Raw genomic sequence first — 20217 nt, forward strand, 5'->3', positions numbered from 1 at the left:
TCTGACTGCCTCCGAGTACGAGTGCACCCGTACGCGACGCCGCTGTCTGCACTCTGTCAACACAGCCGCGCTGACTCAGCGCCGCTCGGCGAATCGCGCTGCAGCACATCCGCCCCGCCGTTCTGCGAACATCAGCGCCGCTCGAAAATGCCAAAATGGCTTACGTAAGTCGGAGGCAATTTTCTGTTAAGCCCCGCCCCAATACACGTCGCTAGCGCTCTGACTGGTTTGGTTGTGACGCAGTTCGAGCGGGTAGTGCGAACAATTTAATTGCCTACTTCGTAGTTCGTACTGTTTTCAAAATTTTTAATTGTAATTGGGCTGTTTCATTTTAATAGGCACAGTGTAAATTACGTACAGTATTTCGCACCTTTGCTGTATGCCGTGCAATGTACAGACAGTACAATACAGTACGCATTTCCGGTTGAGCGGAGTTGCTAGCGGAAACGCGGGGGTCGATTCCCGGTCGTTGTTCTTTGTTCTGCGGCCAGCGCACCACGTGACGCACAATACTATAACGTGCGCCGTGCGGCCAACAAAAGGTAAAGTGGCGTAAACATGGCACATTTCCCAGCTCCCACCCACTTTTGAGACAGCATACCGCCGATAAATACGTACATGCAGTACAGATACAATAAGTAGTTAAATACCGAGTATTAAAAAAGGTTAGGCACCAACATCTACAGAGCGCTAAAACCAATTACTCGTAATTTAATTAGTCAGCAATCCGAAGTACAGACTTTAGTACAACAACAATTTATAATAATTTCCGTTTTTGGAGTTTATAAAAGTGGTAGGGTTTAAATCGTAAAATTAGTAATAAGTAATATGTTTTCGGAGTTTAACGTAATAAAATCGTTTTATTGCCCAAGAAGAAACAAATAAAAATATCAGCATAATACTTAATTTACTTGTACAGTAAACGTACACCAACCGAATGAACCGATACACAACGTTCATCAAAATGTAGAACGCTGCACAACGAAGTAATCTGGAAATATAACCTGATCAAGAGTTTTACAGTTCTCAAAGTCTTAAATTTTTAGTCTTCTTAGTTTAGTGCATAAATCGGCACGTGTACAGTAAAATGCGATTCCACCGAATTCCGGTCATTCGACAATCGACACCGTTCCAATTTTATAATAACAAAGTGACAAAACCCTTCAAATCCTGACACCATCGCTGAATAAAGATACAGTATACCCAATAAAAGATGAAATAAGGGGGGGGGGGGAAATATAAGAAAATACATCTTACAGTCGTGTTTATAACACGGAGCACTTTTCAGCGAAACTATCAAGGAGATGCGACGGAGAAAACAGATTATTTTTACATTTTACAGCCCGCCTGGGTATGGCCGGTAAGCAGTAATTTCCCCGTGAGCAGGCGTCGCCACGACGCCTAATTGCTGCTGGGCGACATACAGGCAACAGCGAGGAAGCATGTGATAATTACACAGCAGCCAACCCGTCAACATCCGCCGACTGCGCACCGGAAAAGGCCACCGGGCGGATTGGCCACGGGATCCGCCGGCAACAAACGATGCGCACCTGGATCACACTGGAAGAGACGCTAATCACCGGCAGCTGACTGGATTAAACACGCAGGACGCTTTGCAAACTAAGCGACGGTCGCCAACGAACAATCTTCTCGTTTCCACAACAGGAATGCCCGAGATTCCACAATCAGGTGTGGTGCTCTTTGTGCATATGTTCAGCGAATCTACAATGTGTAATGCACATTGCAAAGTGGGACAGTAAACAACGGACTGCTCTATTTCGCTTCTCTTATCAGTTTCTTGTTTACCACGCTCAGCAATCAGCATCACATGGCGCAGGTGTTTACGCGAATTTTGTTCGCTCACCTGGTGGCGCAGTCGTACGAGTAGTCCCGCAGATTGCTCTCGCTCAGCGCCAGTTTGTACAGGATGCCAAAGACCAGCAGGTGCAGGATCAGCGCGTAGATGAAGAAGCTCTTCCGGCCGCGGGAACTGCCCAGCACCATTTGACCCTACAAAAATCATTAAGAAAATCGACTTAGTTAAAATTAACTACAGTTTTTTAATTTATTAAAAATAATAATCCCTAACCAAATAAAGTTAAAAATTTAAACTAGTAAATTGATACAAAGTAGAATTTCTCCACATATTGTCACATAAAATACGCCAATACATAAAACAATATTTAATATTTATTAATCAATATTTATTTTTATTTATCAGTAGAAATTCTAGTTATGGTTTCAATGATTTAAAAGAATAATTTCAAAGTTATTTATTATGATTTTTTTGCATACACAGACGCACCATGGCCAGCGTAGCCTTATCCACCGGGTTCAGCAACTGGTACTTCCTTAACCGCTCCGTCCGGTGGAATTTAGAGAAGGGATCGAGGTTGTCCTCGTACACCACCGCGTACCGGCTCTCCACGTCCGTACTGTGACCCCGCCCCAGTGCCGCCGCCGTCTCCTTGTGCTTCCGTCCGTCGTAGCTCTGCAGGAAGCGGATGCGCTCGTACAGCCCCACGTTGTCGGCTTTGGCGGCCTCCAGTTGGCCCTTCAGCGCCATCAACTGGCTGTGCTGCTCGCTGCACACGCCCTCCAGCTCTTTGGTCTTGGCGTGGAAGCGCGCCAGCTGCCGCTCTAATATACCGCTGTAGACGGTCGAGTCGGGCTCGGGCGGGCCGCCGGTGGGGGACGCGGGAAGGGCGGAGGCCAAGTGGGCGTTCTTGCTGCGCAGGGCGTCGTTCACGAAGTCAGGCGAGCTGCCAACGAGATTCGACAGCGGATCCTGCAAATTCGATGGAAGTGAACCGAATTCAGGAACTTTTTGGCTGATAACTTTCTTTTTTCATGGATATTAAAATTCTATATTTACTATTTTTATTTAAACTTATTACAGTAAATTAGGAATTAAACGACCAACCGTTTATGCAACAATTTACAAAAAAGGCAAATAAAGCATTTTCAAATTAAAAGTAAAGGAAAACTGAAATCCTAAGGAAACGTACAGAAAGCGCAGGGTTCATCAGTTCTTTCAGCTGGTAAAGGTCATTCTCCAGCCGTTCCGTTAGACTCTTCTGCTCCTGCACAACGAGCGACTGCTGGCTGAAATCCCAGCGCAGCTTCTCCAGAGATTCTGCAACACAGTATCCTCTATCAACTCCAGCCAATACAACATTTAAATGTACGCGATGATACCGGATAAATCGGTTTCGCGGACCCGCAGCGCGGCATTCTCCGACTCCAACCGGCGATTGCGCGCCAACAGCACCGACTCCAGACTATCGGCGGGTCCGCACTCGGCGTCGTAGGCCGCTTTGAGCAGGGCCACCTGCTGTTTGATCTCCGCGTAATCCCGCTGCCCGTCCAGTTTGGCTTGTAACGTGGCGTTCTGGGAATTGGCTGCGGACAGTTGGTCTTCCAGCCGGTTGAACTGGGTCTGGTAGGATGTTTTCAAGCGGTCCAGTTCGTCTCGAAGACGCTGTACCGACTCCTGTTGGGTCTACATATTTCATTGAAAAGGTTATAGTCGGCTTGTTCGAGGCGTTAAGATAAAAACCGACCTGCTGTTCCCGGAAACTGGAGCGATTCGGCGATTGTGGGACGGAATTTTCGTTGGCCGATTGGTCGGCTTGACGCTGCAGCGCCGCCACTTGCTGCTGCAGATCCATCACTTTGTATTCGGCGGTCAGCGCTCTCTGAAAGTATGCAGGAATCAGCCCCCCGTAATTTTGTGCACGTTTCCGGTGGAATACTTATTATTCTTTATTTTAAATAAATGTGTTATTATTTAGTTTATGTTATACAAAGCAGTATTTATTTAAAATTGAATAAAACTAGAAGTGAATAAACAACACAGAGAAACGGTTTTGATGATTTCTGATTTTTTTATCAAATTTTCAAAAAAATTATTACGAAGTTGATTCGTTAAATTCGCGGTCACCTGGTTAGCTCGTTCCAGTTCCTCGGCCAACAAGGCCGTCTTGCCGCTGTCGGTGGAAACAGCCGCTCCCGTGGCGGTGCGGGCCTTCATGGACTTGTCCAGTTCGCGGCGCAGAATGCCCACCTGGCCCTCGGTGTCCAACAGGCGCCGCTCCAGAGCACTGCGCTCCTCCGCCCACTCCGCTTGTCGCTCGGTCAGCTCCACGGACAACTGCTCCTGCACGGAATGCCACATTTTCTCCTCCATTTCCGCTTCCGCGCGGCGAAGCCGCTCCTCATCTACCACCCAATTTCACTAACAGTACAACTGCCATACAAAACATTATACAACTTAAAGCAACCAAAACAGAATAACAAAGAACTGAATACTTTTATTAGCAAAAAATAAATTAAAAAAAACAATGTCCCTCCGGAAGGTTTTCGCACGTAGTACGTACCATGGGTTTTCGCCAGCGCCAGCTGTTTATTGACCTCCGCCATGCTGTCGCGTAATCTACTGTTCTCGCTGTCTTTTTCATCGAGGCGGTCGACGCAGCTGATCAGCGCCGCAGGATCTGTAGCACAGCGATACGTTAATGTAAACTACGTCAAATCTAATGACAGAAATAGTGGATTAACTGGATATTACGGAAACTGGCACCTCACATTATTGATGCCATTACTGGAAAAAATACTGGATATTATGGAAACTGCTGACCGAGAAAAATATCGCATTAAATATAAATGTCAGAATAAATAAGAAAGTAAATCAATTAATGATAAAAATATGAGGTTAATTAGGCTGACCTGGAAGCTCGCGGATGGTGCGGTAGATGGATAGGAAGGCGGACTCGGCGGCTTTGCTGCGCTTGAGCAGGCTGTCCACTTCCGTCTGGAAGCTCTTCAGCAGCGGCTGCACTTGCCGCCGCACATCCTAAACAACACCAGCAGAGTCAGAACACTGTTCCCGAACATCAGCGATACGGCAGATTATAAGCAAAAGCAATTATGCGCAACCGAGGAACTGATCGAAGAACAGATGTGCCACAACATTTGTACTGAAATAATAAATATTGTGCACTCAAATTTTTATTAAATCATTGTTTTATTTAAACTGATGATTATTTAAACAAATTTTCACGGTTTCTTTAACTGATAATAAAAATTACTTCTCGCAAAAGAAACCAGAGAAATTAAAGCAAAACGCGGGACGTACGTCAGGCGCGGTCTGGCGGAATTCCTTGCTGAACTCAATGAGGCGCGAGCGGGAGGATTCGCTGTCCTCCTGCCATTTGGCGATCTCCGCCGCCGAGTTATCCGCGCTGTCCTGCCCAGCCGAGAACCAAAATAAATTAACTGACGCCCGACGGGACTGGGCAAACTCAGACGCACAGCAGAAAGCAGCTGCTGTCGACGCTAACACACTGACCGAATGAAGTTCCTACCTGCAGTCCGACCAAATCAAAATGTCTCCACTTGTCAACGGCAGCTAGAGATGTCGTGCCGCCAACGGCGCCTGCGGGAGCGCCGGACGTAGCTACCCGCAGCTGGGACATGCTCGCAGTCTATCCCAGCAAAACAACAACAGTCAGTAATGAATATGATGAGGAGGATAGCAGAAAACTAAGAAAAGGCAGCGAACGACAACGAACCGTCTCGCACTTCTCTCCGCAAACAGCTCACTCTACCCCTTCCGAATCCAACTAGGCTCGCGCAATGCACGGTGTACAAACATCAATTTATCATTTATGATAATTCATCGAATAAAAAAACACAACTGAAATTGAGAATTCTGATAAGAAGAATCGCATTCATCAAGATGAAATTGGAAAAGCCAGCTAAATGAAAACACGCCACGACATGCTTGGATCGTGAGCCCAACGAAGTGTCGCCCGGAGGCGGTTAGCGTGAACACGTGCCCCGTGTCTGCGATTAGTCAGCGATATCCGCTGTAAATAGCTGCGGGCTGATGTCATCAGCGCGCTGACTAGCTTTTCGATTTGTATTTTTCCTACCACATTCCTTCCACAAACATTCCTTGGCTCTTGCCATTTTTGTTGCACGTGGTGTTTTCCTTTACAAAGCGTATTATTTTCATCATCACCAGCGCCTTTTATCTGCGGAGTATCGGGCGTGTGGGAGTAGTTGCGAGTGGCGAAGATGATGGACACGGAGCGGATCCGTGCGGAGTATCTGCGCAACGGTGTGGTGCTGCTGCGCGACTTCCTCTCCCCTGACTGGCTGGACAAAGTCACCACCGCCATCAACAAACTCCATCCAGAGGCCGATCCCGACCGGGATCAATCAACGACGGAGGGGGAGGAGGAGGGGGCGAAGGCCGATCGCAGTCTGAGTGGCAGTGCCAGCGGGAGGGACTTTGGCAACTGGCAGAGTATTCCCGAGATCAAGGAGCTCGTCAGCCAGTCGCCACTGCTGAAGGTGCTGGCCGACATCATGGCCAGCCACAGCCTGACCTTCTACTTCGACCAGGTCAGCGTGCGCCCCGCCCACGACCGGACGCTGACGCCGTTCCACGTGGAGATGAGCAACTATCCCTTCGTCGGCGACCAGGTGGGGCTGCCACTGCGACACTTGTTTAATATTACTTTTGCAGCATTATTTTAATGTTTGCTGGTGTACACGTTTTCCAGTTTATTTGGCAGTAACACATGACAATTAAGCCTATATTTTGATAGCTGTTGGCGTTTCTTGAAGGGTAGAAATTAAATTGTAAATAAGTAATAATATGGACATTTCAGACTGCGCTGGTAGACACGACTTCAAATGAAAGAAAATTTCGTCACTGACACACAGTCAAAACTTTTTACATAAAATGTTTGGCAGATTTTACGTTTTTGAAAATACTGATATGCTTGGGACGTGCAACTTCGTATACGATATGATCGCCGTGCTATACAGATCTTTGATCCTTTAATCGTTGGCGTCGCATGTTGATAACCATATATGACTCCTTAATGTTTCTAAAGGTCAGTTTGACTGTGTAGGGCTGCTCGGTGGTGATCCCGGTGGACAAGATCCCGCTGGAGACGTGCATCAAGTTCGTGCAGGGCTCGCATCTGTGGGGCAAGAACTACTATCCCAGCAGTGTGCGCCTGGCGGAGGACACGGAGGAGCTGCGCGCCCACTCCAAGGACTGCGAGCCGGTCCCGGACATCCGCTCCATGTTAGTGCGACATTCTCCACATGCTCAATGAACAGTCTAACCATGGGTGTTGTTGACAGTAAGACGGCGATGGTGCTGGAGTGGACCATGTCGCCCGGGGACGTGCTGGTGTACAACATGAAGACGCTGGTGGCCCTCAACGGCAACTGCACGCAGCACGTGCAGCGCTCCCTCATCACGCACTGGTTCGGGGATGACGTGCGCTTCAAGCAGCGCCACTGGCCCATCCATCCGCCCCTGACCGGGCGCTTGGCCGCCGACGAGCATCCCTCCGCCGACGGGGACACCTTCCCGCTGGTGTACGGACAGCTGCCGGCGCCGCGGCCCGCCAGCCAGGAATAATCCGCCGGTCACTGGGCACACGGTATTCCTGAGGTAGGCCAACGCGACTGTTATCTGGGGAACTGCTTCGCCAGCTAAAAAACTTGAGATTCCCGAATTTCTCCGTTAAAGTTATTTCTGAACCTGATTAATGTTCCACACGTTTCACATCGCCAGCTTCTAATCAGATTAATTTGAAAATTGGCTAGGAAAATTTAAAACTGTGAACGATTTGAAACTAAAAATTAATTTTAATTCAGTTTTCTCCGAAAAATTAATTTTCGAACGATTTTCATGTGAGAGATTGACCAGACCAGTGCCGAGCTCATAAGATAGAGTGGTAGCTATTTCTTGTAATGTCTTAGTTTATAACAAGAAAACTGTTCGGAAAGGAATTGTCAACATTCATTCGCTTAATTTTACATTGCATTCGGTGGAAAACACGACCCAAAAAAACTGTTTGAATGTTAATTTTCTAGCCTAGTTCGGCTAACTGGCGTCGGTTTGCTGGTTGATGGGTTGTTGGTTGGAGGTGTTACGGTGCGCAGGGATCTCGGTGGGTGCCGGTGCTGGCTGGACAGGATCTCCCTTGCCGCTGGTCTGAACGATGAATTTTGTATCGGCTTATTTGGTGGATATTGATATTTGCACATTCCCGACAGATGCCTCGGTTTCTCTCTGTCCTCTTTTATATTTCCACTGCTATGCACTATTGCGTTCCGTTTATACAGTACTTCTCCTTTTCTGGCAGCACATTTCTTTAGGCTTGTATTCTGTTCACATTTCTTAGGTTATGCTGATGTGATTCCTCTGTACTTGTTACGTCGCGCTGCGGTGTTTCTTCGCGGTAATTGTTCATTGTTGGATCATGGATGCGATAAAGTAAACGACAAAAATCTAATAACCCCTGACACTTGTTGACAGTACTCTGTAGTCGCGCAAATTCGTTGGATGTGCTGTGTTGTACGGAATTCAACGTTTTCCAGTGATACGGTGCAAAGCACTCGGTAGTCTAGCATATCTATATAGGCACCCATAGTATGTACATCAGTAATAACACTAAAGTATCGTGTGTTGTCGCGTGTTGTGCGAGTTAACTTAACCGCCTGGCAACCGGAGATTTACAAATGACAAAGGTCACCATAAGAAGACAAAATACTGTGTGTTCTTTTGCAAGTTAATTGTGGGAGATTTCAGTTTCAAGTGGATATCCAGACCTGCGAGTTCTTTGGTCAATCATATTTAGATTGAATACGCAGACGACTTGCGGTTCCTGGATCGATCGCCAATGCCGAGCCGGAGCGTGCATGTGTGCTTGGTGGCCGTGTGCGTCGTGGCGGTGATGCAGGGCAGCCGGGCCCAGTGGCAGTCCCCCTACGGCTACACCCAGCCGGACCCGTATTACCAGCCGGGCTTCGCGCGCCAGATGGCCCCGCACGCCGCCGCCGAGGACTACGCCCAAGGGGCGGGATACGGATATGGGCGGGGCCTGCCCGCGCCGGCCGAGCGCAGCAAACGCGGCTCCTACGCTTGGATCCCCGCTTTAAACCGGGGATGAAACGGGGATGATCCTGTTCCTCTTCAGGATTCTGGTTCGCGTATGACTGCTCGTATTAAGCTGGTCCAGATCTGTACAAGGTGCAGCGCTCCCTCATTACGCACTGGTTCGGGGACGACGTGCGCTTCAAGCAGCGCCACTGGCCCATCCACCCGCCATTGACCGGGCGGTTGGCCGCCGACGGGGACACCTTCCCGCTGGTCTATGGCCAACTATTATGGATTGTTACTTTCCGTTGGTATTGTTTTGTCCTTTTTCTGGTAGCACCTTTATTTCAGCTTGCACAACACATTTGTACACATACTGGTAGACTAAGTACCACACAATTAAATATACATAGCTGCTTCTGCTTGTTGCAAGGCGTTGCGGTGTTTCTTCGCGGTAATTGCTTATTGTTGATGAAAATGAGAAAAAACGCGGCACACTACAAAGTGCTCGCACTGGTATCTTTGATGATGGACGTTTTATTAAAATCATTCCGAGAGCAGACACCGCACTGACGAGATTCCCACACAATTATGGGCACAGAAAAAGAGGATTTTGTACATTTTCCGGCTTATTGCCATTGCATTTTGCCGGTTTGTAGACTGAAAATTACGAATATTGTGTATGGTATGATGAAGTTAATCCAAGCTTTCTGTAAAGGATAACTGCGCGAAAAACAGGAACATGGAGTGTTGAGGAAGCATACAGCAGTGTCCCAGCATATAATGCAGTCAGCCACGAATTCCATGACGATTATGTAGAGAGAAAGGTCATGAACGGCCTGCTCAAGCTGCAGGAGCGGCTGCCGGAAGTGCACGTCGTGCACACAAAAACGACACAATCGTGACCACGTACGCAGCCATCTACGACCGTAACGACACTATGATTAATCAAACCTTTCCGTTCTACATAACACATAATAATATTAAGCAATCCCTCACCATGGTCAGTTTTGTATAGGGATGTGCGCAGTATGTATGCATGAGTACAGATGCTAATACGTACTGTACACAGCTAGATATACGCGATCGTTATAAGCGGTCAAAGACGGAAAGGTAAAATACAGTTTACAACGGTGTACCTGCAGCATTACAGCACGGTTTAAGACGAAAAATTTGGCGGCAGAGTAATATTTGCAGGTCAAAGTATAGGTTGCGCATAGCCAGCGAGTTTGACCGATGGTACGGGAGTCTCCATTATTACGTTCACTTCCGCTCGCTGCCGTTACCTGTCGACAGAAACGAATTAACGAATTCGCGCTACAGGATACAGAACCTCGATCTCTCGTTTAAATTCATTAACTGCTTGCACAGATATTATGAGTTTACTTAGAAGTACTTAGATATTATTAAGATGATTGTTATTACTATGTGGTAGCTATAGTCTTATAGATTTCACTGTATATCACATATCAGTATACGATATGCGCTACTTTATTAGGCAATAGCCATCCAATTAAAGTACATGGTGGACATTGCGTTTATTATATATTACCCTCCTATCGATTATTTTACGTACCAGTCGATTTTATAACGATTCGTTGCTTAAGGTCACCTACCTGTCCATTGCCGGGGCCTTCCTGGACAGAGTGCTCACCATTCTGACCCATTATGCAATACCAAGTTTTAACTGTTTCGAATCTCTAAACAAAATAACGAGCGAACGCATAAACACATCAGCATACTGTACGTTTTTCATGATCAGCGAATAAACTAAATCAACAAATCCTACTTTTTTTGCGGATACTGCATTTGTCGACCGTAGTTAAAATTATTTTTTATCGCCAGATAAACCGTTATTATATCGGACCATTCCTTATAACAGGATACCAATGCACGCTGCTTCAAAAAAAACCTCAATAACATGTAAGTTAGTAACTGTTAGTTTTTTCCTTTTTTTTACTGTTAGTCAGAGCGCCGTTAACTTATCACAGTAAGTACTGTGTACAGTAAAGTAAAGAGTACAATACAGTATCTGTGTACGTAATTACGCACCTGCTCCGCGCTCCACTCCGCTGCCAGCACAAGGGAAATAACGAGGCAGCCATGATAGAGCGGAAAGGCCAGTAAGCTGCTGATTGTGTCGCTGGTGAGGTAACTACCGAATTCCACCAGATGCGCCACGCCCTCCATAACCACAACGAAGAACGCCATGAACAGGGTCACAATCGGCCAGCCAATCAGCGTGTTGGTGCTGGCGAAGAGTGCGTCCATGGCGGCTTCCAGCGTCTCCAAGCGACGGGTCTGTTGCGGTGTGCGCCGCTGCTGGCTGGACATCCGCCGTCGCACATGCTGGTTGAAGGCGCTGGCCGTATGGCCGAATCCCAGCAGGAGGAGGGTCAGCGCGGAGTGGACCAGTTGCATGATCGATAGGCTGCTTAAGCTGATTGTCATGCGGATGGCCTGTGACAAAGAGACCAGGAAAGGCGACATTACGTAAAGTACACATATTGTACAGTACTTGCATATATAAATAGTGTATATATGGTGTATATATATATATATATATATATATATATATATATAAATAAAGTACCAAAAGTACCAGCAGTTTTAACGTGTTTGTTAAAACTAATATCCGGTTGCAACTCAGGGACATCTTCGTTAATTTGTAAAAAAATGGCTAAAATTGCAGTTTGTTGTAGTTACGCAATTTTTAATAAGCGATCGGATAAACAGTGGCTTCCGCCTGGCCCAACTAGACTTTTCACTGTGTAATATCATGATTAATAATTAATAACTTACGAAAATTTCGTTTTTTCCAAAATTTTACGGAAGCCATATTTTTTATATAAAATGAAAGTCTGATGATAAAATCTGAAAAATTTTGTTGTCTTCATTACGTTTCAATAAATTATTAGTGTTTTGGTTTCAGCATCTGAAATATACTTTTATGGCTGTATTAAAGGGTTTGCGAAAGCCAAGTCTTATCCACTGTTTATTGAAGTCAGGTATGGGTTTCATATTCACTTTGATCCGAATCTCGACGGCTCTCTCTCTAAACGCTGTGTCTCTCACGTTCTCATGCTGACTCGCTTCATCTTATACTTCTCTTTTAATTTCCCATCAAGCGCGTGCAGTCAGTTCAATTAGCCATCGCAACCCAGCCAAAACACCATGCCTACTGCCCTCCTTCAAGCGCGTGCATGAGTCTGTATGTTTACTGATTATGTTCAATTTTTTTATGCGGTTGGTGTGTGTTGCATTGTCGCGTGCCATACATCCCGCATAATTTGTATTGTGAGCGTCCTTTCCTTACTCATAACCACTATATATATATATATATATATATATATATATATATTAATAGTTTTTATATGGTGCATATATATAGTGCATATATGTATATATAAATAGTGTATATATACAGACGCGGCATTGGACCATCTTAAACGATGGAAATATGTACTTTTGATTTTCATCGTTTAAGATGGTCCAATGGCGCGTCTAGCAATTAGATGCTACCAATACGGTAGCGAATAGGCTATGGTACCGTTGGTACGTCACCTGTCGCTGCTGCGGCGTCACAGCGAAAAAAGCGTAATTCGTCGCGTTGGAATGGTTTGGGCTCGGCCGGAGCGCAGTCAGTGTCGACTGCAGAAAGGTCACCAGGGCGTACGTCAGAAATCCGATAACCAGCAGGTGCAGGCCAATCCAGCTGCGTCGCAGCTGTCGCTCGCACTGTTGACCTTTGTCCATGGCCGTTACGGCGCTCTTCAGGTCGCCGAGAGCGCGGACGAGGGGGCGGCAGTGGAGCGCCAGGGCTATTAAGCACAGCAGGGCAATGCTGGTGTAGAGCTGTGATTGGGCATTGATGAAGAAGCAGAGGAAACCGCTGCGGCAGGCGTAGACGTCCAGGCTGGCCGGCGGCTGCAGTCCATAGTCGCTCCACTCGATGACCACGGCTAACGCTTGCACGACAATCACCGCCATCCACAGAACACCCCGCAGGATGCGCTGGCGCGCCCGGTATTTTAATCGTAAACCGCTGGGCATCATCTTGGATTGCAAATCTAAAGAAGGTTAAACATTTAATAAAATATGCTCGTGTCTGACATACAGTATGTACTTTTACACTGTTCATACGCAGAAACTGCTGGTTGTTGGATGCTCAGAGTAGTTAACGACACCAGTGAAAGGTCACGACTCACCGATAAGAGAAGATGTCCTACAATTAATGGCGAACGACGACAGTTGGCCGGTGAATTGTGCAGTGTGTACTTTTATATAATATATAATCATTCTTATAATATTGCAGCAGGCACACAGTCACTGCGGCATGCACGTACTGGCGTAAGTACCGTACATAATAACGTACAAGTACCTTTTTATAGTACGTATCTGTGTACGTGCTAATTGCTGATAAATTCCCCACCGATGCCAACAGCCGGTCTGGATCTGTGTCTCTTATGTTAGTGCATCCTTGTGACTTACATAACCAGAATACCTTTATCGTTGTACTTCCTCCTGCAAGCAATGTGAGCCGGAAATCCCGATTGGGTCGGCGTAGTGGCGCGGCAGACATCCCGTAAATGCGTTCACCTTCCATGACCGAACCCTAAATGCTTAGCGTCATGGTTGATGTAGAATAGCAAGTAGGAGACACGATATTCACGGAATAAGTTAAAGTAACCAATTGGTTATCGTCAGACTAACGTCCAGTACTACGGTAGGCATAAAATACTAACATCAATACTGCTATAAATAAAATAAGATAATAATTATAATAATAATATAGACTATTATATAGTTAATAAATACTGTTCTGTGCTCGAAAGCGATTGTACCGATTATCGACAGAAGTATTCGATATAGCTTTATCAAGTACTTACTACCCGTAATACGAGTACCCGCCTACTTTATGCTTTCTTGGTTTCTACAGCAAAATGATGCCATATCGTGCGATGTGCATGAAGGGTTTTCCATGTACAGTACGAGTACGAATAATCTACTTGTACACTCCTGTAGATGCTAATAAATTTTCTCCTGAAAAGGTTCTTGTTCTTACCTTTCCTAGTTTCTAGCTTATCTTTTCTAGTTATTGTTAATTATTGAAACTGCATCTCTGAAAAGGCTCGGTTATGTACCCGTATTTTATGAAATATCAATAAGTAATTAGCTACAATCCGTAGTAACTGGTAAACTGCAACAGCACTTGTGCTACAATTAGTACAATACTAACGAGAATTACTAATACATGTACAGCAGCACGTTGCCGCTACCGTACTGCACATAGCACATACTCAAATATCCATTTATAAACTGTATTTATATATATTATATATACAATATATATACATTTATATTTACATATATATTATATATATATATATTATATATATTACCTTGGAAGCTTAATAAAATGTGGAAATTTTTCGTGGATTCTAATTCTTCTGATATTTTTAGTGTTCGATCGGTTGGTGCGTTTAAACATGCGTTGTGCAGTGTAAATTTTGTTTAAGCGTGCTGGGAATTTTCTCTATGCAGTTCCTGTTTGGCCAGGTTTAAAATCCCATGCTAGTATGTCATCCTAGCCGGAAATGGGCTACCTGCTCCACGAAGAAATAATAATAATAATAATAATAATATGCTTACAGTATTTGTAAATATATATTAATGGCCCACTCGGTCCTTATAAAAAAGCGGTCCACTCAGTTCTTCAAGCAGAGAACTAGTATTGTTTTAATGCGAGGCATTGCTGCATGTGTACAGGAAACGTATTCTGTATTGGTAAGAGGTTGGACGAAGTGTATTACCTACTTATAAGCTTATGTGATTTACCGCGTGATTTTCTGTTTTACCAATGTATTTGTAAAGAACCAAATAAAATACGTACTACTTACAGTATCTATTTTTATAAGTAATACAGAATGTACAGTACAAGATATTGTATCGTTTGTACTATAAGTTACAATTTTGCAGTAGGATTAAACTGTAAATTTTAAAAGCATTCTTTAAAGGCGAAGTAATCAGTGCATTACATGCGTTTAAATGTGCTGTATATAGAATATATAAACTTGTGCAGTCTCCTTGGATTTCAAGATCCATACTTCGTAAAGGTCAACAGTCAACACCTTCAACTTTCAAGTGTGTACTTGTGGTGATAATACTGTACTTACTGTACTAGCATCGATCGTCTTTATTGATAGCTACAGCGTGCAGTGGCTCATAACAGTTGAGCGTGGACATTATAAACGCGTTCACACTGCTGTACTTAATTATCGCATCAAATGAGGTTGGATAAGCAAAAGCTGGATCGATTGTTGGAGCACTCATACGTTTGCTCATACGCCCATCCCATCCCGTGCCATCCCGGCCCGGGCCCCTATCCGCGCGGTGCACCTGGAATGTTCAAATAGAAGGAGCCGCGTTTGTTGCGCTCGGCCATCCTGTAAGCAGCATCCGGCACGGGCATGCCCCGCCCATATCCGTATCCGGCGTCCTCGGCGGCGGCTGGCTGGGCCATCTGGCGCGCGAAGCCCGGCTGGTACTGATACGGATCCGGCTGGAAATTGTAGTTATACTGCCATGACTGGGCCAGGCTGCCGTCAATTACACTGACCGCCACGGCCAGCACGCATACCAACAGATAGGCGCTCGGCATTCTCGCCGATTTCTCGGTTAGTTCAACAAATTTATCGTCCGGCTGCCTTGCCTGGCAAGTAAATAATTTACGGTAAATTGTAATTATACAATGAACCGTTAAAAGGCCACTGGGTAGCCGATTTATAATAAAAACTGATGCTCCACAGAAGGATCTGCAACTAAATCGTACTTAATTACTTTTTAATATTGTGGGTTTCAACCATTTCCGGTTGCTAGGGTAGGGTGCCTGCCAACCGCTGCAGTAAACAATAAACAGTAGCAGACAAAAAGACAAAAAGTACTTAGCAAACAAACAAGTCTTACACATAAGTACTTCTGAAGTAAGTACTTTTCACGTATTACTTACTTAAGTACTTATGAAAGTATTTTTATTATACAGTACATAATAATTTTAGTACATAATTTTAGTAATTTTTTATGTACAGTATCAAGTTAGGCGCAGTACAGTACAAGTACTTCCTTTATTTGCTAATAATTTTATAATTATTATTACTTGTGTACTTGTGCCGCATGTACAAATTAGAAATTACATTACTTAGATACAGCACGAGTAGGTACGACTATTGTGATTTCTGTTTTCAAGCCAACATTTTTATACAATAATAACAAATCAGAATACTGCCAACAATATGAAGCAGGACAACAGAATTCATAAGTAACGAAGATTATGGAGAATGTTGTGAAAGAGTGCGCTGTAGCGCAGTACCACAGAGCGGCTGCCACGTCGCACCACAGTCAGATTAAATTAAGAGGCTATCATTCATAAGGAATAGTGACAAGTAGCCGGCGGGCGGCAGTCTGCTGCGGTACACTCAAGCACAGGTCAATGCGCCGCCGCCGCAGCGCCGGGAAGGTCAGCCACGTGGCCCAGCCGTATTCCGAAGGGAGCCGGCTTCCTCTGTGTAGACAACTGTTATGGCATCGGTGTGGCTGCTTTGGTTAGGGATTGAAAGGAATCGACACGTGTCATTTCTGCAGGAATCCGCGTCGTCGCTCAGGCGGCATGAACCTGCGCGAAACAACGGGTTTATTAATAATATGGCCAACCGCCCTCGTTCAGCGACTATTAAATGGAACGAGCAGCGGGTTTGTCTGTTGTATGCTCCACCGCCCGCGGTGGGCGCCTAGCGCCTAACGCACCTTGACATCGCTTGCTGTCGAAGTCGGTCCGTCCGCAGACGATGGGGTCGTGTTGCTGCTGGGCGGGCTGGTGGGGAAGGTTGGTCTGCCATCATTATTATTGATCACGTTATTGTTAGCCACATCGACATTATCGTCGTTGTTAGGGGGGCGTGGCTGTGGGGGCGCACCTGATTGCGGGAACTGCGGCTGCATCGGCGACGGCGGCTGCGGCGGGCCCGAGTTACCTGTGAAACCCAGCAGATTAACGTGGCTGCAGCCGGTTAACGGTACACCGCCGCTGTGGCGCGGGCGACTTACGGAAGTCAAAGTTCATTGGCGATTGGCCCATTCCACCCATTCCGCCCATTCCGCCCATTCCACCCATTCCACCCATGCCGCCCATTCCCATGTTGCCCATACCGCCCATACCGCCCATCATATCGCCGCCCATTCCGCCGAAAGAGGGGAATCCGCCGCCCATTCCTCCCATCCCGCCCATTCCACCCATGCCGCCCATGCCCGGCATGCCTCCGCTTCCGCCGCCGAATCCGGCGTCCCTCTGCGGGGCTCCGCCGAAGCTGGGCATCATCTGGCTGCCTCCGCCCATCATGTTCGGACTAGGGTTGGCTGGTTGGTTGGGATTGCTGACTGCTCCATAGTTTTGACCTTTAAGCAACGACAGCCGCTTGTATATTGTAATTATCCCTCATGAACGATAATTTCCCAGTAAGCGCAAGTCATAAGCTCGCGTTGATTTCTATCAATGTATCGGCGAGAGTCCCCTACCTATGATGCCGTTACCGTAAGGTCCGTAGCCGACGGCGCCGTTGCCGTATCCGCCGTAGGGCGCGGCCTGTGGTCCGCTGAAGCTAGGGAGGTTGTTTAATCCCTGCGGACTGGAGAAGACCTGCGACTGCAGACCGCCCTGACCGGCCATCGGGTTCTGGTTGCCGCTTGCCCCAAAGGGACTGTTGGCGCCGAAACCGCTGCCGCCGGGTCCAAAGACGCCCTGGGCCAGGGGACTGTTGAAGCCGCCCATGCCGGCGCTGATGCTGGACATGGGGCCGGACGAGCCGAACGGACTGTTGGCGCCGCCCATGGCCGCGAAGGGCGAATTGGCGCCGAACGGGGAGTTGGCTCCAAAGGCGTCGTTACCGCCGGGAGGCGACGAGAGTTGTGCGCCGGGGTTCACCTGGTTAGGCGCTCCCGCCAGCTGTTGGCCCTGTTTCGCCAGTTGACCTTTGACGGCCGCTTTGGCGTCGGTGGGCGGGGAGTTGCCCTGGGCGGCGTTCATGAAGGCGGAGGGGTTCTTCCAGGGGTCGTTGAAGACGTCGCCCATGCCGCCGGCGCCGAAGGTGGTGAAGGCGTTGGCCTGGTCGCCGCCGCCGCCGGGGCCGCCCGGCATCTGCATCGGCTGGGGCATCTGCATGGCGCCGGGTGGAGCGCCACCTTGGAACCCTCCGCCGGGCGGCATCATCATGGGATTCATGTTGGAGCCCTGACCCATCATCTGCGGCGGCTGGCCGAACCCGCCGCCGCTCGGCATTCCCATTCCACCTCCCGGCATCCCACCGCCTGGCATCCCACCGCCCGGCATTCCGAAGCCGCCGAAGGGGTTCTGCTGTTGCGGCGGAGGCTGCTGGAAGTTATTAGGCGCACCGCGGCCGGGGCCGCCTTGGCGTTGCTGGTTGAGCGCCTGGCCGATGTTGTTGAAAGGCGTGGCACTGCCGGCGAAGCGGGGATTATTCCCGCTGTTCAGCGGGGCGATGGGCGCCGAGGGCGAATCGATTTTGCGGGAGGACAGGCCGGGGTTGGCGTTGGGGTAGGCGTTGTAGGGCTGGTCGTACAGGCTGGGATTGTAACCGGCGCCCGAAGCGGGCCCGTACGCCGGGAAGTTGGAGCGAGCCAGCGCTATGCTGGGCGACTGCTGCGGTTGGCTGTTATAGTAGGCGTTTGGGTTGGGCTGGTACTGGTTGGGGTTGCCTAACGACTGGTACTGCGGCTGTTGAGGCTGACCGGGTTGCGGGTACGGCTGGTACTGCCGGGACTGTGGTTGTGGCGGGCCATTGGCGGTCGGTTGGTTTTGTTGAGCAAATACTGCAGAGGAAATAAAAAGAAATCGTACATAATACAAATGTCATATAAAACATATAATTATATGCTCCGCATTATGTGGTATATACAGAGTACATATATGGTAATATATGCTACATGTTATATATCTATACTATATATGCCAATATATAGATATATATCTATATGCCATATATACCACACTATTTATGCCTTATATATGCCATACATATCCTCCATTTAAGGCACATATATGCCACGTGCGCCAACGTTTAACGGCAATTTAATTAAGCCACTGAAAAGGTCACTTACCGGAAGGAAGAAGGAAAACTAGGAATAGTCCGCTGCTGCGTTGTCGCATGGTGCAGCTGAAGGGGGAAACAATAAAAGGAAGTGGTCGAAGCGTGGATTATCGAACGTTACACTCAGAACGATCGAGCCAAAGAATATCCGGTGTTTCACAGCTGAAGCGCTGCTGAGAACGGTGTGCACACTTGTGCGACTAGGTCATTCCGGTGCACGGAATAACGAGACGCACGAGAAGATGTGCGATTGAGGGTAAACGGCGATACTGTATAGTGCCAATGAAAGAGGCTGCCGGTGAGAAAGTGGCTAGGATCCCATTGAATTTGAGAATAAATGTGTTAAGGAAAGAAAGAAAGAAAGTAAGAATGACTGCTTAGAGTTCACCTGGCCCGGAACTCGTTTCTTGGCCGGCTGTTATATACTAGTCAACGCCGGTCTATCGTGATCTGATGATTCTGATCATGAGTGCAGGTGCAGTGTACTTTGCGGATGCGACGCGGTGAATCTACGATGTGATGTTCTATAAAGCAGCGTTCTTTGGCTTTGACCTGCGAGAGTGTCTTCACACTGTATATGTACTGTTGATCATCAAAATGCCGTTTGGCCACTTTTCGCGGGCAGCTGCTCTCTTCCACGAAGCAGCCATAATTCTAATCTTGTCGTCATGTTAGCCGTTTCAAACTGGCTTAGTAAACGGTAGCCAGCACCTCGAATAATTATGATAACTGTACAATGACTAGCAGCATATGTGTAATAAAACTATACACATATATCCGGTGCGTTAGCCGATTTTTCTACTGTACTTGTAGATTAAGACTAGTAACGTTAAAGGAGATCGGTAAGAAGCTGTTTTTAAGGACGGGCGAGAGTCGCTGTACTTGTTTTTTGTTTCAACGTTTAAGTTTGGGGATTATGCGTGGTAATGCTATGAGTTTGTTGTGCACAGTCCCTTCCCATTTTAATTGGGACAAATTCTTCATTTGATCATATTTGTTGAGCGAAGCTCGCCTTGTACATATTGAGAAATAAAGTAGCAAATTATTAATTGTTGTTGATTACGGACTAATCATCTTGTTGTAGCTCCAACGTTGTGGCAACAGGTGCTGACTGCAGCCCGGATATTAATAAAATTTAAAAGGGTG

The 20217-nt window shown here is 47.0% G+C and overlaps 4 protein-coding genes across 7 annotated transcripts; 1 reads left to right on the forward strand and 3 right to left on the reverse strand.

The window, feature by feature from the left end:
• Positions 1 to 1160: 1160 nt before the first annotated feature.
• On the reverse strand, positions 1161 to 5769 carry LOC129591735 (protein CASP-like). 2 transcript variants are annotated; one of them, XM_055487515.1, is made up of 12 exons: positions 5584 to 5769; positions 5367 to 5486; positions 5138 to 5248; positions 4729 to 4855; positions 4380 to 4496; positions 3944 to 4221; positions 3564 to 3698; positions 3199 to 3502; positions 3009 to 3136; positions 2306 to 2788; positions 1865 to 2010; positions 1161 to 1722 (listed from the first exon to the last, which is right to left on the reverse strand). In XM_055487515.1, the coding sequence occupies exons 2-12, from the start codon at positions 5475 to 5477 to the stop codon at positions 1686 to 1688; spliced, it is 1977 nt and encodes a 658-aa protein (XP_055343490.1). In that variant the 5' UTR covers positions 5478 to 5486; positions 5584 to 5769; the 3' UTR covers positions 1161 to 1685. The 2 variants fall into 2 exon arrangements, with proteins under 2 accessions (XP_055343490.1, XP_055343489.1); XM_055487514.1 differs by having other exon boundaries at positions 1163 to 1722; positions 5574 to 5769.
• Positions 5770 to 5898: 129 nt separating this feature from the next.
• LOC129591750 (uncharacterized) lies at positions 5899 to 9468 on the forward strand. Its single transcript, XM_055487543.1, has 4 exons — positions 5899 to 6492; positions 6927 to 7105; positions 7165 to 7480; positions 7906 to 9468. The coding sequence occupies exons 1-3, from the start codon at positions 6082 to 6084 to the stop codon at positions 7445 to 7447; spliced, it is 873 nt and encodes a 290-aa protein (XP_055343518.1). The 5' UTR covers positions 5899 to 6081; the 3' UTR covers positions 7448 to 7480; positions 7906 to 9468.
• On the reverse strand, positions 9448 to 13499 carry LOC129591745 (uncharacterized). Its single transcript, XM_055487527.1, has 6 exons — positions 13403 to 13499; positions 12476 to 12981; positions 10964 to 11371; positions 10528 to 10611; positions 10051 to 10197; positions 9448 to 9832 (listed from the first exon to the last, which is right to left on the reverse strand). The coding sequence occupies exons 1-6, from the start codon at positions 13491 to 13493 to the stop codon at positions 9755 to 9757; spliced, it is 1314 nt and encodes a 437-aa protein (XP_055343502.1). The 5' UTR covers positions 13494 to 13499; the 3' UTR covers positions 9448 to 9754.
• Positions 13500 to 16100: 2601 nt separating this feature from the next.
• LOC129591743 (collagen alpha-1(II) chain-like) lies at positions 16101 to 19530 on the reverse strand. Of its 3 annotated transcripts, XM_055487526.1 has the most exons (6): positions 19082 to 19530; positions 17483 to 18793; positions 17015 to 17362; positions 16885 to 16941; positions 16715 to 16799; positions 16103 to 16583 (listed from the first exon to the last, which is right to left on the reverse strand). In XM_055487526.1, the coding sequence occupies exons 1-6, from the start codon at positions 19128 to 19130 to the stop codon at positions 16541 to 16543; spliced, it is 1893 nt and encodes a 630-aa protein (XP_055343501.1). In that variant the 5' UTR covers positions 19131 to 19530; the 3' UTR covers positions 16103 to 16540. The 3 variants fall into 3 exon arrangements, with proteins under 3 accessions (XP_055343500.1, XP_055343501.1, XP_055343499.1); XM_055487525.1 differs by having other exon boundaries at positions 16101 to 16583; positions 16715 to 16941; positions 17498 to 18793; XM_055487524.1 differs by having other exon boundaries at positions 16106 to 16583; positions 16715 to 16941; positions 19082 to 19525.
• Between the last annotated feature and the right edge of the window lie 687 nt (positions 19531 to 20217).

The sequence above is a fragment of the Paramacrobiotus metropolitanus genome, unplaced genomic scaffold (assembly GCF_019649055.1).
Source record: "Paramacrobiotus metropolitanus isolate TYO unplaced genomic scaffold, Prichtersi_v1.0 Parri_scaffold0000048, whole genome shotgun sequence".
Taxonomy (NCBI): Eukaryota; Metazoa; Tardigrada; class Eutardigrada; order Parachela; family Macrobiotidae; genus Paramacrobiotus; species Paramacrobiotus metropolitanus.

What these genes read in the sequence shown, in the direction of transcription:
- LOC129591735 (XM_055487515.1), bottom strand. Translation starts at nt 5,477, where the DNA reads ATGTCCCAGCTGCGGGTAGCTACGTCCGGCGCTCCCGCAGGCGCCGTT. An exon ending in CCGCGAAACCGATTTATCCG is followed by an intron (nt 3,137 to 3,198) that starts GTATCATCGCGT and finishes ACTGTGTTGCAG; the next exon opens with AATCTCTGGAGAAGCTGCGC. An exon ending in ATAAGGCTACGCTGGCCATG is followed by an intron (nt 2,011 to 2,305) that starts GTGCGTCTGTGT and finishes TGATTTTTGTAG; the next exon opens with GGTCAAATGGTGCTGGGCAG.
- LOC129591750 (XM_055487543.1), top strand. Translation starts at nt 6,082, where the DNA reads ATGATGGACACGGAGCGGATCCGTGCGGAGTATCTGCGCAACGGTGTG. An exon ending in ATCCCTTCGTCGGCGACCAG is followed by an intron (nt 6,493 to 6,926) that starts GTGGGGCTGCCA and finishes TTGACTGTGTAG; the next exon opens with GGCTGCTCGGTGGTGATCCC. An exon ending in GTCCCGGACATCCGCTCCAT is followed by an intron (nt 7,106 to 7,164) that starts GTTAGTGCGACA and finishes TGTTGTTGACAG; the next exon opens with TAAGACGGCGATGGTGCTGG.
- LOC129591745 (XM_055487527.1), bottom strand. Translation starts at nt 13,493, where the DNA reads ATGTCTGCCGCGCCACTACGCCGACCCAATCGGGATTTCCGGCTCACA. An exon ending in CGGAGTGGAGCGCGGAGCAG is followed by an intron (nt 10,612 to 10,963) that starts GTGCGTAATTAC and finishes TATTTTGTTTAG; the next exon opens with AGATTCGAAACAGTTAAAAC. An exon ending in ACCGTGCTGTAATGCTGCAG is followed by an intron (nt 9,833 to 10,050) that starts GTACACCGTTGT and finishes TTACGGTCGTAG; the next exon opens with ATGGCTGCGTACGTGGTCAC.
- LOC129591743 (XM_055487524.1), bottom strand. Translation starts at nt 19,130, where the DNA reads ATGCGACAACGCAGCAGCGGACTATTCCTAGTTTTCCTTCTTCCTTCC. An exon ending in AGTTTTCCTTCTTCCTTCCG is followed by an intron (nt 18,794 to 19,081) that starts GTAAGTGACCTT and finishes TTTCCTCTGCAG; the next exon opens with TATTTGCTCAACAAAACCAA. An exon ending in GCCAATGAACTTTGACTTCC is followed by an intron (nt 16,942 to 17,014) that starts GTAAGTCGCCCG and finishes TGGGTTTCACAG; the next exon opens with GTAACTCGGGCCCGCCGCAG.